This window comes from Pseudochaenichthys georgianus, chromosome 20 (assembly GCF_902827115.2).
Source record: "Pseudochaenichthys georgianus chromosome 20, fPseGeo1.2, whole genome shotgun sequence".
Classification (NCBI taxonomy): domain Eukaryota; kingdom Metazoa; phylum Chordata; class Actinopteri; order Perciformes; family Channichthyidae; genus Pseudochaenichthys; species Pseudochaenichthys georgianus.
Genome location: NC_047522.1, coordinates 1,390,489 through 1,402,919, shown reverse-complemented (window position 1 = coordinate 1,402,919; position 12,431 = coordinate 1,390,489). Strand labels below are relative to the sequence as shown.

General features: G+C 39.8%; 1 protein-coding gene and 1 long non-coding RNA gene across 2 annotated transcripts; one reads left to right on the top strand and one right to left on the bottom strand.

Annotated features, from left to right (window-relative positions):
* Positions 1-237: 237 nt before the first annotated feature.
* On the bottom strand, positions 238-647 carry LOC139435915 (uncharacterized). The gene is made up of 2 exons (XR_011645129.1): positions 558-647; positions 238-337 (listed from the first exon to the last, which is right to left on the bottom strand). It is a non-coding gene; the product is annotated as an uncharacterized lncRNA (long non-coding RNA).
* Positions 648-4,881: 4,234 nt separating this feature from the next.
* On the top strand, positions 4,882-11,703 carry cmbl (carboxymethylenebutenolidase homolog (Pseudomonas)). Its single transcript, XM_034109106.2, has 6 exons — positions 4,882-5,160; positions 5,887-6,101; positions 8,799-8,906; positions 9,114-9,256; positions 10,010-10,101; positions 11,420-11,703. Exons 2-6 carry the CDS (start codon positions 5,887-5,889, stop codon positions 11,597-11,599), a joined length of 738 nt encoding a protein of 245 aa, XP_033964997.1. The 5' UTR covers positions 4,882-5,160; the 3' UTR covers positions 11,600-11,703.
* Positions 11,704-12,431: the final 728 nt, after the last annotated feature.

Here is a 12,431-nt window from a genome sequence, read left to right as displayed (position 1 = left end):
ACTCTTTGAAACTGTAGGTGGCTCTTAAAAGAGCCGTTGTGTTTTGGTGTGCTGGTCTCAGGTCAGTCTAAGCCCTCTCTCGCGGATGCAGCTGGATGTCCTTAGGCATGATGGCGACCCTCTTTGCTTGGTTCATCTTACTGGGGGCAGCTACATGGATGTCGGTGCAGTCCACAGTCATTGTGCAGTTGAAGGCAGAATGGATTTATTATTGACTCAGAATGAAGCACAACTTCATGTCATACAATACATTGACTTTATTTGTAATTGTGTGAAAACATATGAGCATTGATTAGCAAGCAGGACCTGCAGGAACAGAGCACGGTGATGGATGGAGCTGGGAAGAGAGAAGAATAAAGAAAACAGATCAACTTCATTTTCGGATATTAAAAATTCAATTTCAAAACAAGTTGCCGCTCCTACAATTTTCTAGTGTGTAAAGATGATTTCACTTGACCTATGCACAATATCACACTCAATACATGTGTGTCTCTGGGGGGTGCATTGTGCCTTTGATGTATATAAATAATATACCATAACCAAATACTATTACGTACAGTGGAAATCAGGTTGCCAGAGCAGGTCAGTGTGCATGTTCCTCAGGTCTCAGCAGTTACAGGTGAGGGAAAGGAAATAAAAGAGAAAAAGGTCAGTAACAACACTTTAAAGTAACACAACAGTAACACTTTGAATAATTATCCCTTCTAATACTTTTCTCTCAGTAATCACTCAACTACTGTCTTTCCAACAAACAGATTGACTCACCCTTACTGTCATCACAATGAAACACGTCCAGAAGAATCTGTCATGCAAAGCTCCCTGCCTGCCTTCGACTCTCCCTGACTGCTTCCATAGCACCCGGTGGATGGCGCAGTAGGCTACTCTTCAAATGTTTCACGAAATACTTACCATCTACTCTTACTCTTACTTCATGTAATAAAATAATAACTTCATGGTAAGGCTACTAAAAATGACAAGGCTAAGTAATGTAATGCTAACTAACGTGCTCGCTACTCGTCGCTACTAGCTAGGTAGCTAACTTGACTATATATGTTCCATGCACAACATGTATATTACCTGATGTGTCTGATCCAGTGACTCCTGGTCCTTTCATCAGACGGCAATCGATAGAACGAGCAAGTGGTTTGATCACTTATGTGATTACAACCTGGTACAAAGCACACATGCATCTTGTAAAAGTGAATTTATTTTTAGCAATCTCTTATTTATTGGAGGGAATAAATCGGTTATGAGATCTTCTTCTTCTTCTTCGCTTTAATTACAAGTCGCAACCACTTGGAGCATTATCGCCTGTGACATCACTTACGCGAGCCAGAATGGGATTTGGGATTTGTAGTCTTTGTAGTCGCGTATTTTTCATAGTCTTATATTTCAACAGTTTTACGACAAAATGTGACTTTTTTGACATGGAACTTATTGTTTAAGATTGACAAACATCATATGTGTAGTTCGTGGCACAATTCAAACGGGATCAAAAGATACGTGTTCTCTCTCCATTGAATTCAATGTTAATTTTTCGCTTCCGGGGTCCCATGGGCCGGAAGTAGATGGGCGTGACTTCGCCTCTCTATAGAAGGCTTGTTTGAGACAAGCAAGACCTGCGCAGACCTGCGCTGTTGCGATCAACGTCTTGCTAGTGCGTTGCATGATGGTTAGTCATTTTGTCCGACTTGCTCTGGAGGCTCGCCCACATGAGACTTTGAAATCTCGCGGGACAAAGACGCCCGCAGCCTTGAGAGCGAGGCGAGGCGAGTTGGCGCAGTTGCTCTCCACGAGCTGCGGAAGCGAAATGCTTGATGGGAAACGGCTCGCTGGTATCTCGAGCTGAGCGCTCATTGGTGGTTTTTACCACGTGCTGCTGATGAAGCTCTCCAATTGGCTGGCAAAAGTTTGTTGTTGTTTTGTGTCAGTTTTACGTCGCCACATCCATTCCCATGTTTCATCATTGTTCCACAATGTTTATCATCATGAAATTAATATCTATATATTTTATACTATACTGCTTACCGTTTTCATACTTTATATATCTTAGCATATTCATACACACTGTTCATACTGCTCTCAGGCTGATATCTAGTGTATTAATACACACTGTTCATACTGCTCACAGGCTGATATCTAGTGTATTAATACACACTGTTCATACTGCTCACAGGCTGATATCTAGTGTATTCATACACACTGTTCATACTGCTCTCAGGCTGATATCTAGTGCATTCATACCCCACTGTTTATTCATCATTCAATTCATTCTATATGTTATTCTGTAGATTGTGTACATTACTTTCCACTTCACTGCTTGTTGCACCTGGTTAGAAGCTAAACTGCATTTCGCTGTCTCAGTACCTGTAATCTGTGCAATAACAATAAAGTTGAATCTAATCTTGAGCAGGAACAAATGTATTTACTTAGTACATATCTGACATTAACGACACAACACATATGTGCATTCTTTATAAATGCAAACCGAGTCAAGCCGACTCCGGAGGTGGCGGTATGCACCTTAAAGTTGTTTGCAATCCGCCAAAAAACTGAGAGAAGAAGAAGAAGAATGCGAATGCGAAGATGAAGAAGAAGAAGCCTAGAGAGTAGGCTTGTTTGAGACACATTGCGGCTCGCCTCGAAAGTAGACGAGAGTCAAGAATTTCATCAAGAATTTCGCTTCCGCAGCTCGTGGAGAGCAACTGCGCCAACTCGCCTCGCCTCGCTCTCAAGGCTGCGGGCGTCTTTGTCCCGCGAGATTTCAAAGTCTCATGTGGGCGAGCCTCCAGAGCAAGTCGGACAAAATGACTAACCATCATGCAACGCACTAGCAAGACGTTGATCGCAACAGCGCAGGTCTTGCTTGTCTCAAACAAGCCTTCTGTCTGCAGACCGCAGCAAGGAGGCGTTTCCTAGGGGCGTTTCCTATAGTGAACGACGGGAGCCGGCTCTCGCCCGCGAACAAGACGTTTTTTGTTTTGTTTTTGCGGAGGGATCTAGATCGGCATGAAGGCACATTATGCGATGTGCAATGTGGACATTATCCCGCTTATTACACATGGCCACATTCTCAACAAAGTAACGACATGACTCCCAATAATAATTGAAATGCTTTTATGGATTTAGAAAAAGATTTTATTGATTTAAAAAATTGTTTTTTGTATTGATTTAAATTGACATGCATCCGCTAAGAAAAGTAGTCCGTTGTTACTGTTTGAACTAACGTAACAACGGCAGGACCTGCTTCTATAGTGTTTTTGAGGAGCTTTTTGATTACAGATTTGAAAACATCGTTGCTTGCTTTAAAAGTAGCACAATTCATTATGTCAAACCTTGAAAGATATCCCTGCCCTAATGCCAAAAGTAACTGGCAACTGAATATATGTCGCCGTAGCTATGATGTCTATGTCTGGACCGCTGCGTAAAAAGGAGGGTTTCTGACCCATTACTTCTCTTCCTACTTTTTGTCCCCCTCTTCTCCCCGCTGCAGCCTAGCAGCGGATCTCAAAGCACGCTCCCCTCTCCTGCAGGGAGAAAAACTATATTTATATACTTTATATAGGTTGATACAGTAGCCCCTTTTTTAAAATAGTTTTTATAGGTGTTGCCATCTGTTTTGTGTAGCGTGGTTCTACAAGCAAGTCAATGCATTCATTGGGTGGTATCAGAGAGTTACACGGGTCTGTAAATGCAATGAAAACAATTGGCCACAGCAAATAATTTATTTTAAACATGTAATTTTTACTTTTGAATACTTTAGTACAAAGGATGTCTTGAATAATTTAAGTGATATATGTGTACACATATAAATCATTAGTCAAAACAGCGCTACATTTGATTTAATTAGAAGGTATAATATGTGGTAAACTGAAGAGCCCTTTGGGAGCCGAAAGAGCCGGCTCTTCTTGGTGAGCCAAATGATCCGGCTCAGCAAGAAGAGCCGGAATTCCCATCACTAGAACAGTAGGCTCGTTTGAGACACATTGCGGCTCGCCTCGAAAGTAGACGAGAGTAGCCGATCGCAGCCGGGGGAGGTGTCAAAAAGCTCGCCTGAAGTCGGACAGCTCCGAGTCGGCTTCTTCTTCTTCATCTTCTTCTTCATCTTCTTCTTCGCATTCTTCTTCTTCTTCTCTCGGTTTTTTGGCGGATTGCAAACAACTTTAAGGTGCATACCGCCACCTCCGGAGTCGGCTTGACTCGGTTTGCATTTATAAAGAATGCACACATGTGTTTAATCGTTAATGTCAGATATGTACTAAGTAAATACATTTGTTCCTGCTCAAGATTAGATTCAACTTTATTGTTATTGCACAGATTACAGGTACTGAGACAACGAAATGCAGTTTAGCTTCTAACCAGGTGCAACAAGCAGTAAAGTGAAAAGTAATGTACACAATCTACAGAATAAAATATAGAATGATGAATAAACAGTGAGGGGTATGAATACACTAGATATCAGCCTGTGAGCAGTATGAACAGTGTGTATGAATATGCTAAGATATATAAAGTATGAAAACGGTAAGCAGTGAGTATAGTATAAAATATATAGATATTAATTTCATGATGATAAACATTGTGGAACAATGATGAAAAATGGGAATGGATGTGGCGACGTAAAACTGACACAAAACAACAACAAACTTTTGTCAGCCAATTGGAGAGTTTCATCAGCAGCACGTGGTAAAAACCACCAATGAGCGCTCAGCTCGAGATACCAGCGAGCCGTCTCCCATCAAGCATTTCGCTTCTGCAGCTCGTGGAGAGCAACTGCGCCAACTCGCCTCGCCTCGCTCTCAAGGCTGCGGGCGTCTTTGTCCCGCGAGATTTCAAAGTCTCATGTGGGCGAGCCTCCAGAGCAAGTCGGACAAAATGACTAACCATCATGCAACGCACTAGCAAGACGTTGATCGCAACAGCGCAGGTCTGCGCAGGTCTTGCTTGTCTCAAACAAGCCTAGTGACTTCTTCTGCGAGGATTTATAAAAGCAGCTGGATAAAAAAAAGTTAGGAAACGCCCCTATAGGAAACGCCTCCTTGCTGCGGTCTGCAGACAGACCCATCTCGATGGACTTGACTTGGATCATACTCGGACTCTCGCCGCAAAGAAAAGTCCTTCAGATTGTTTCCTCTTTTACCGAAACATCAGGAAAACAATACGGTAAGTGTCTGACATATGCACCCTGATTTACGCATGAACATTACATTTTGAAACTCTGATGTTTGAGCGGAGGGGATATTTGTGCAAAAATGCTGAGTCACTGTGTTACGAAATGTTATATTCATGTTGAAGTGAACCTTAGGTCGAGCACTATGACAGTTTTACTAAAAGTGACCCGAATGTACTTCTCCCTGTCCAGCTGACTTTCTGTCTGTGTTTCTGCTCCTGCCTGTCAGCTGATTGTTTACTTAATCTAATCAAAAGTTAATTAAATTGAACAATTAAGTACTTGCATTTAAATAAACAATACATAGGCAAATATCAATATGCTGGGAGAAAAAACAGGATACAATGAAATAAAACAATGAAATAAAACACAAAATTAATGAGATTGACAAAAAAATACTATTTTTCATAATGTTTTGTTTGGAAAAACAACCCTTTTTCTACATTTTGTCTTCAAAATGATTGATATTATCGAACATCTATACGACTATATATATAGACTTTTTTTTTGCACTACTTTGTATTTTGTATTTTTGTATTGCATTGTTGGAGAAGCTCAGGTCAGAGGAATTTCATTGCCATTTCTACACTGTAGCTTAGAATGACAATACAAGCCTTGAATCTATAAGTATCTTACCACAGTTTAGTCACATTAAGCACAGCTCATATCAGCTTAATTTAGGAGATTATGCACCAAAATAGAGACCTTTCTGTCAGCAGATGGCGAATGAAGCGCGGCCTTGCCCCTGTGACCTCGGGGACCGGATGGAGTACGGGGGTCTCGGGCTGGAGGTCCAGATCGAGCACATCGGAGCTTATTTAGTGAAACCATCCGCTCCATCTGACAAAGCCATCATCGTCATTCAGGACATCTTTGGGTGGCAGCTTCCAAACACCAGATACATGGCTGACCTGCTGGCTGACAACGGATACATGTGAGCAGAGGTGGGAAGTAGTGGAGTAAAAATACTTTGTTACTGTACTCAAGTACATTCTTCTGGTATCAGTACTTTATTCCACAACTTTTTACTTTGACTTCTTACATTTTGAACAGAAATACCTGTACTTTCTACTTCTTACATGTTGAACACAAATACCTGTACTTTCTACTTCTTGCATGTTGAACCCAAATACCTGTACTTTCTACTTCTTACATGTTGAACTCAAATACCTATACTTTCTACTTCTTACATGTTGAACCCAAATACCTGTACTTTCTACTTCTTACACGTTGAACTCAAATACCTGTACTTTCTACTTCTTACATGTTGAACTCAAATACCTGTACTTTCTACTTCTTACATGTTGAACTCAAATACCTATACTTTCTACTTCTTACATGTTGAACCCAAATACCTGTACTTTCTACTTCTTACATGTTGAACTCAAATACCTGTACTTTCTACTTCTTACATGTTGAACTCAAATACCTGTACTTTCTACTTCTTACATGTTGAACCCAAATACCTGTACTTTCTACTTCTTACATGTTGAACACAAATACCTGTACTTTCTACTTCTTACATGTTGAACACAAATACCTGTACTTTCTACTTCTTGCATGTTGAACCCAAATACCTGTACTTTCTACTTCTTACATGTTGAACTCAAATACCTATACTTTCTACTTCTTACATGTTGAACTCAAATACCTGTACTTTCTACTTCTTACATGTTGAACCCAAATACCTGTACTTTCTACTTCTTACATGTTGAACTCAATACCTGTACTTTCTACTTCTTACATGTTGAACTCAAATACCTATACTTTCTACTTCTTACATGTTGAACCCAAATACCTGTACTTTCTACTTCTTACATGTTGAACTCAAATACCTGTACTTTCTACTTCTTACATGTTGAACTCAAATACCTGTACTTTCTACTTCTTACATGTTGAACTCAAATACCTGTACTTTCTACTTCTTACATGTTGAACTCAAATACCTGTACTTTCTACTTCTTACATGTTGAACTCAAATACCTGTACTTTCTACTTCTCACATGTTGAACTCAAATACCTGTACTTTCTACTTCTCACATGTTGAACTCAAATACCTATACTTTCTACTTCTTACATGTTGAACCCAAATACCTGTACTTTCTACTTCTTACATGTTGAACTCAAATACCTGTACTTTCTACTTCTTACATGTTGAACTCAAATACCTGTACTTTCTACTTCTTACATGTTGAACCCAAATACCTGTACTTTCTACTTCTTACATGTTGAACTCAAATACCTGTACTTTCTACTTCTCACATGTTGAACTCAAATACCTGTACTTTCTACTTCTCACATGTTGAACTCAAATACCTGTACTTTCTACTTCTTACATGTTGAACTCAAATACCTGTACTTTCTACTTCTCACATGTTGAACTCAAATACCTGTACTTTCTACTTCTTACATGTTGAACTCAAATACCTGTACTTTCTACTTCTTACATGTTGAACACAAATACCTGTACTTTCAACTTCTTACATGTTGAACTCAAATACCTGTACTTTCTACTTCTCACATGTTGAACTCAAATACCTGTACTTTCTACTTCTCACATGTTGAACTCAAATACCTGTACTTTCTACTTCTTACATGTTGAACTCAAATACCTGTACTTTCTACTTCTCACATGTTGAACTCAAATACCTGTACTTTCTACTTCTTACATGTTGAACTCAAATACCTGTACTTTCTACTTCTTACATGTTGAACACAAATACCTGTACTTTCTACTTCTTACATGTTGAACTCAAATACCTGTACTTTCTATTTCTTACATGTTGAACTCAAATACCTGTACTTTCTACTTCTCTCATGTTGAACACAAATACCTGTACTTTCTACTTCTTCAAATACCTGTACTTTCTACTTCTCACATGTTGAACTCAAATACCTGTACTTTCTACTTCTTACATGTTGAACTCAAATACCTGTACTTTCTACTTCTTACATGTTGAACTCAAATACCTGTACTTTCTACTTCTCACATGTTGAACTCAAATACCTGTACTTTCTACTTCTCTCATGTTGAACTCAAATACCTGTACTTTCTACTTCTCTCATGTTGAACTCAAATACCTGTACTTTCTACTTCTTACATGTTGAACTCAAATACCTGTACTTTCTACTTCTCTCATTCTCCAAACAGCTGGTTCCTTTAGTCTGAATGTGTGTTGGTGCGTGGTCATTATTCTTTAGAGTCACTGCGTGCCTATTGGTTGGAACACGATCCGTGTATCCATCACTTCCTGGTCTTCTCTAAAGAAGAGGGACCAATGGAAACGTTGTCATGTTGCCGTTGTTCAGCATGGAAACATTCATTAGCTAACAATGACATTATTGTTCTATTAATATAAAGGGAGGTCAGGTACTCTTTAAAGCAGCTGCTAGCTATGGGGACTTTTTACTGAAGTACACTTCAAAGCCTCTTTACTTTTACTTGAGTAAAGAAGTTTAGTCAGCACTTCTACTTTCACCAGAGTATTTTTAAACACGAGTATACTTCTACTTGAGTAAAGGATGTGTGTACTTTTGCCAGCTCTACATGTGAGTATAATCAATATAATGTACAATGAGTAAAAGTACAGGACAGTTAAACATGTTCTCACACTTCTGTCTTTTCCTGCAGCGCTGTGTGTCCAGACCTTTTCGTTGGGAAGGAGCCGTGGAGTCCTTCCAATGACTGGTCCAAATTTCAGGAGTGGTTTGAAGAAAAAAATCCAACCAACATTAACAAGTAAACTCAAAGCTTATTATCACCTTGTCTACTTTTATTCCACATGGTTTTATAACATTTGCACTCACTATGGAGGAGACATGACATGGAAACCAAGACGCTAAACTGTGCCAGTTATTCCTATGTGTTTCGTCGAGTGCATTCAATGCTTTTTTTTCTTGTATGTAATTGTTTTATTACATCTTGGTCCTCATGGTTCCTTCTCAGAGAGGTGGATGCAGTGCTGCGGTTCCTGAAGGAGAAGTGTGGGGCCAAACACATCGGAGCGGTGGGCTTCTGCTGGGGGGGCTCCTCCACTCATCACCTCGCACTAAAGTACCCCGAGCTCAAAGCTGGAGTGTCGGTCTACGGTAAGTCAACGCTAGGTAGTCCCTCCCCCAAGACCTCCGTGAGTCTGAGTCCCTCACCCTGTTCCAGTCCCGCCTCAAAACCCACCTCTTCAACTCTCTATCCATAAGCCCCGCCCCCTCTCAATCAACTTCCTCCTGACTGCTTTTCTGTTGTGTTTTGTTTCTTTTTGGTTCTGTCTTTGTTTTGTTAGTCTACCCTCCCTCCCAAATGTAAAGCGTCTTTGGGTTCAGAAAAGCGCTATATCAAATTGATATATTATTAGTGTTCTATTCATTTAAATCAATGTATGTGGAAACATCTGCTCCTCCTAATTACCATTAAACAGCCCTTGTTCATAAAACACATTACAGTTTGATTGCTGTTTAAAGATTGCATTAGTTTAGATTGCAATTTTATATAACTCAAATAAACATGAAAGATTATTTTTACTTTTGACTGATAAAGGTGACTGCCTGTTGATCCTACCATTTTGACATTAATTATTTTTTACAATTCCTTTTAGATTCACACACTGAACATGAGAAAATGTTTGTATTATATATTCCTAAAAGTCCCAAACAAAATGTATATCCACAATTCTGTTCATACCTCACTTTTACATGTACACATCTTTGTTGCATCCTATTGTGCACTCAATCATTTGCAATAATTGTGTGGTTTTAAAGTCCATCAAATCTCTACATTTCACACGATGTGATTTTTGAAATATTGTGTGATAATAATCTGTTTTAATGGATCGTGTGACACGGCAGGGATCGTCCGGGAAAGAGAGGACCGGTACGATCTGAAGTTTCCCACGCTCTTCATCTTCGCAGAGAACGATCACGTTATCCCACTGGACCAGGTTAGGAACTTTATGAATATACTTTGTAACGTGTAAAATATAATAATGTTAGTCTTGTTTTAGGACAATACTGATGGTATTCTGGTTATCAGAGGTGGGGAGTAGTGGAGTACAAATACTTTTTACTTTTATTTCTTACATTTTGAACACAAATACCTGTACCTTTACTTTAGTTTTAATCTGTGTTTCATTAGATTCATTACAGAACTTTTCCAAATGCTCAAAGCGCTTACATGACATACACATATCAGACATGGAACAGTGAATACAGCAAATTAGGGTGAAGTATCTTGCCCAAGGACACAACGTTATGGGTACTTTTTACTTGAGTAAAGAAGTTTAGTCAGTACTTCTACTTTCACCAGAGTATTTTTAAACACAAGTATCTGTACTTCTACTTGAAGTATGTGTGTACTTTTGCCACCTCTGCTGGTTATTCATTCTGGGACTGTAGCAGTAGGGTTGCAAAATTCCGGGAATTTTCAAAGATGGAAACTTTCCACGGGAATAAACTGGGAATTTTCTAAATGGAAGGTTGGCTCTTCGAAGGGAACTTAAATATAGTTGGGGAAAGTATATTTTAGCATAATCTTGACTAAAACAAACAGATGCCATTCAAGTACACTTGAATATCCATGCCATAGCACACGGCTTACTGCATGGCTATTGAGACCACACAAAGGTTGGCAACAGGTTCAAATGTGAGAGTGGAAACACTGGTTGGCATTCGGGCAAACCTAAAGCTCTCTGAGCCGGACACAGAGCCATGCTCAACCAGGCTGGACAGTGACACTGCAGAGGAAGAGGAAGAGTGTGATGTTGATGAGGCCCAGGAAGAGCCCGTTGGCTGAAAGGGTTTAGCCAAAATGCAGAGGGTTGCCGGAAGGAAGATTAGCATGTTTAATGGGACTTGTTGGAGGGAGAGGGGCTGTTTTCATTTGACATGGGACTTTGTGGGGATTTTTGGATGGGGGTGCATTTTTGTTCATTTTTTAATGAGTGGGGTTGGGGGGGGTGAGTAATATTTAACTCACCATTCCTGTTTTCGTTCTTCAATGAAACAAATAATTGTTCAATAAAATAATTAAAACTTTTTCTATTCTACTTACAAATATCGAATATTTCCAAAATTCCCCAGCTTAACTTCCCATGGAAACTTTCCGGAAATGTTCCGCCCCTTTGCAACCCTACCCTACGTAGCATCAAATCATAGAGGCAAATTCAACATAAAGTACGGTAGATATCTTTACTTTATAAAGCAAGAATCTCTGCTGCATACTCACATTTAGAACCTGTGCTTGATCCCTTCTCTCCTCAGGTGAGTGTGCTTGAAGCGAAGCTGAAGGAGAAGTGCACCGTGGATCACCAGGTGAAGATCTTCCCGGGTCAGACGCACGGCTTCGTCCACAGAAAGAGAGAAGACATCAACCCTGAGGACAAAGCCCAAATCCTGGAGGCCAGAGGCGACATGCTCGACTGGCTCAACAAGTACATGTGAACAAAGCCAGGACCAAAGGAGCAGCCGTCACCCAGAAACTACTTCATCCATTACTACATGTGCCAAAGAATCTTCTTACAAGTAGAATAAAAAACTAAAAATACTGTTTTGAAAATGTGCTTTACTTAACCCTGTACTAAGACCAAGTAAACCGAACGTCATCTGTAAATGGAAGAATCATAACCCAGGACAGAGGATTTAAAAAGGTCAATCATGGACACAGTGGCCCAAAGACCCTGATAGTGTGATGTAGCCCTGCCCGTTAGCCCTACACGCTAAATATGTATACACTGTTGGAGCATCTAAGGCAGGGGTCTCAAACTCAAGGCCCAGGGGCAAATCCGGTCCGCGACTTCATTTGACGTGGCCCCGCAAGAGCTTGCAAAGAATATAATACGGTTATTATACGGTTACATGCAACTTTACAAAAGCAGGTTGCCCATAAACGACATCTCCCACAATGCATCTCGTTTTGAGACATGGCACTGAAGAGACTTGCAATTAATTGCCCTGGACTTCTGCTTTCAGACGTTAATTACCAAGTTATTATCCTATCCGATAATAATCCAATTGAGGCAATTTTATAATACATTTTATATTTATATAGTTACAACCGGCCCTTTGAGTGCAACCTTTATGCGAATGTGGCCCACGATGAAATTGAGTTTGACACCCCTGGTCTGAGATAAATGTGTATAGATGTGTGTGCAAGTACGTTATGTATAATATTTTCTACGAAATAAGCATTTATTTTTACCCAGGATGACCGGTCTGCTTTCATATTGTAACAAAGTAAAAATACACCAAATGTTAAAATGTAGATATCTTGTAC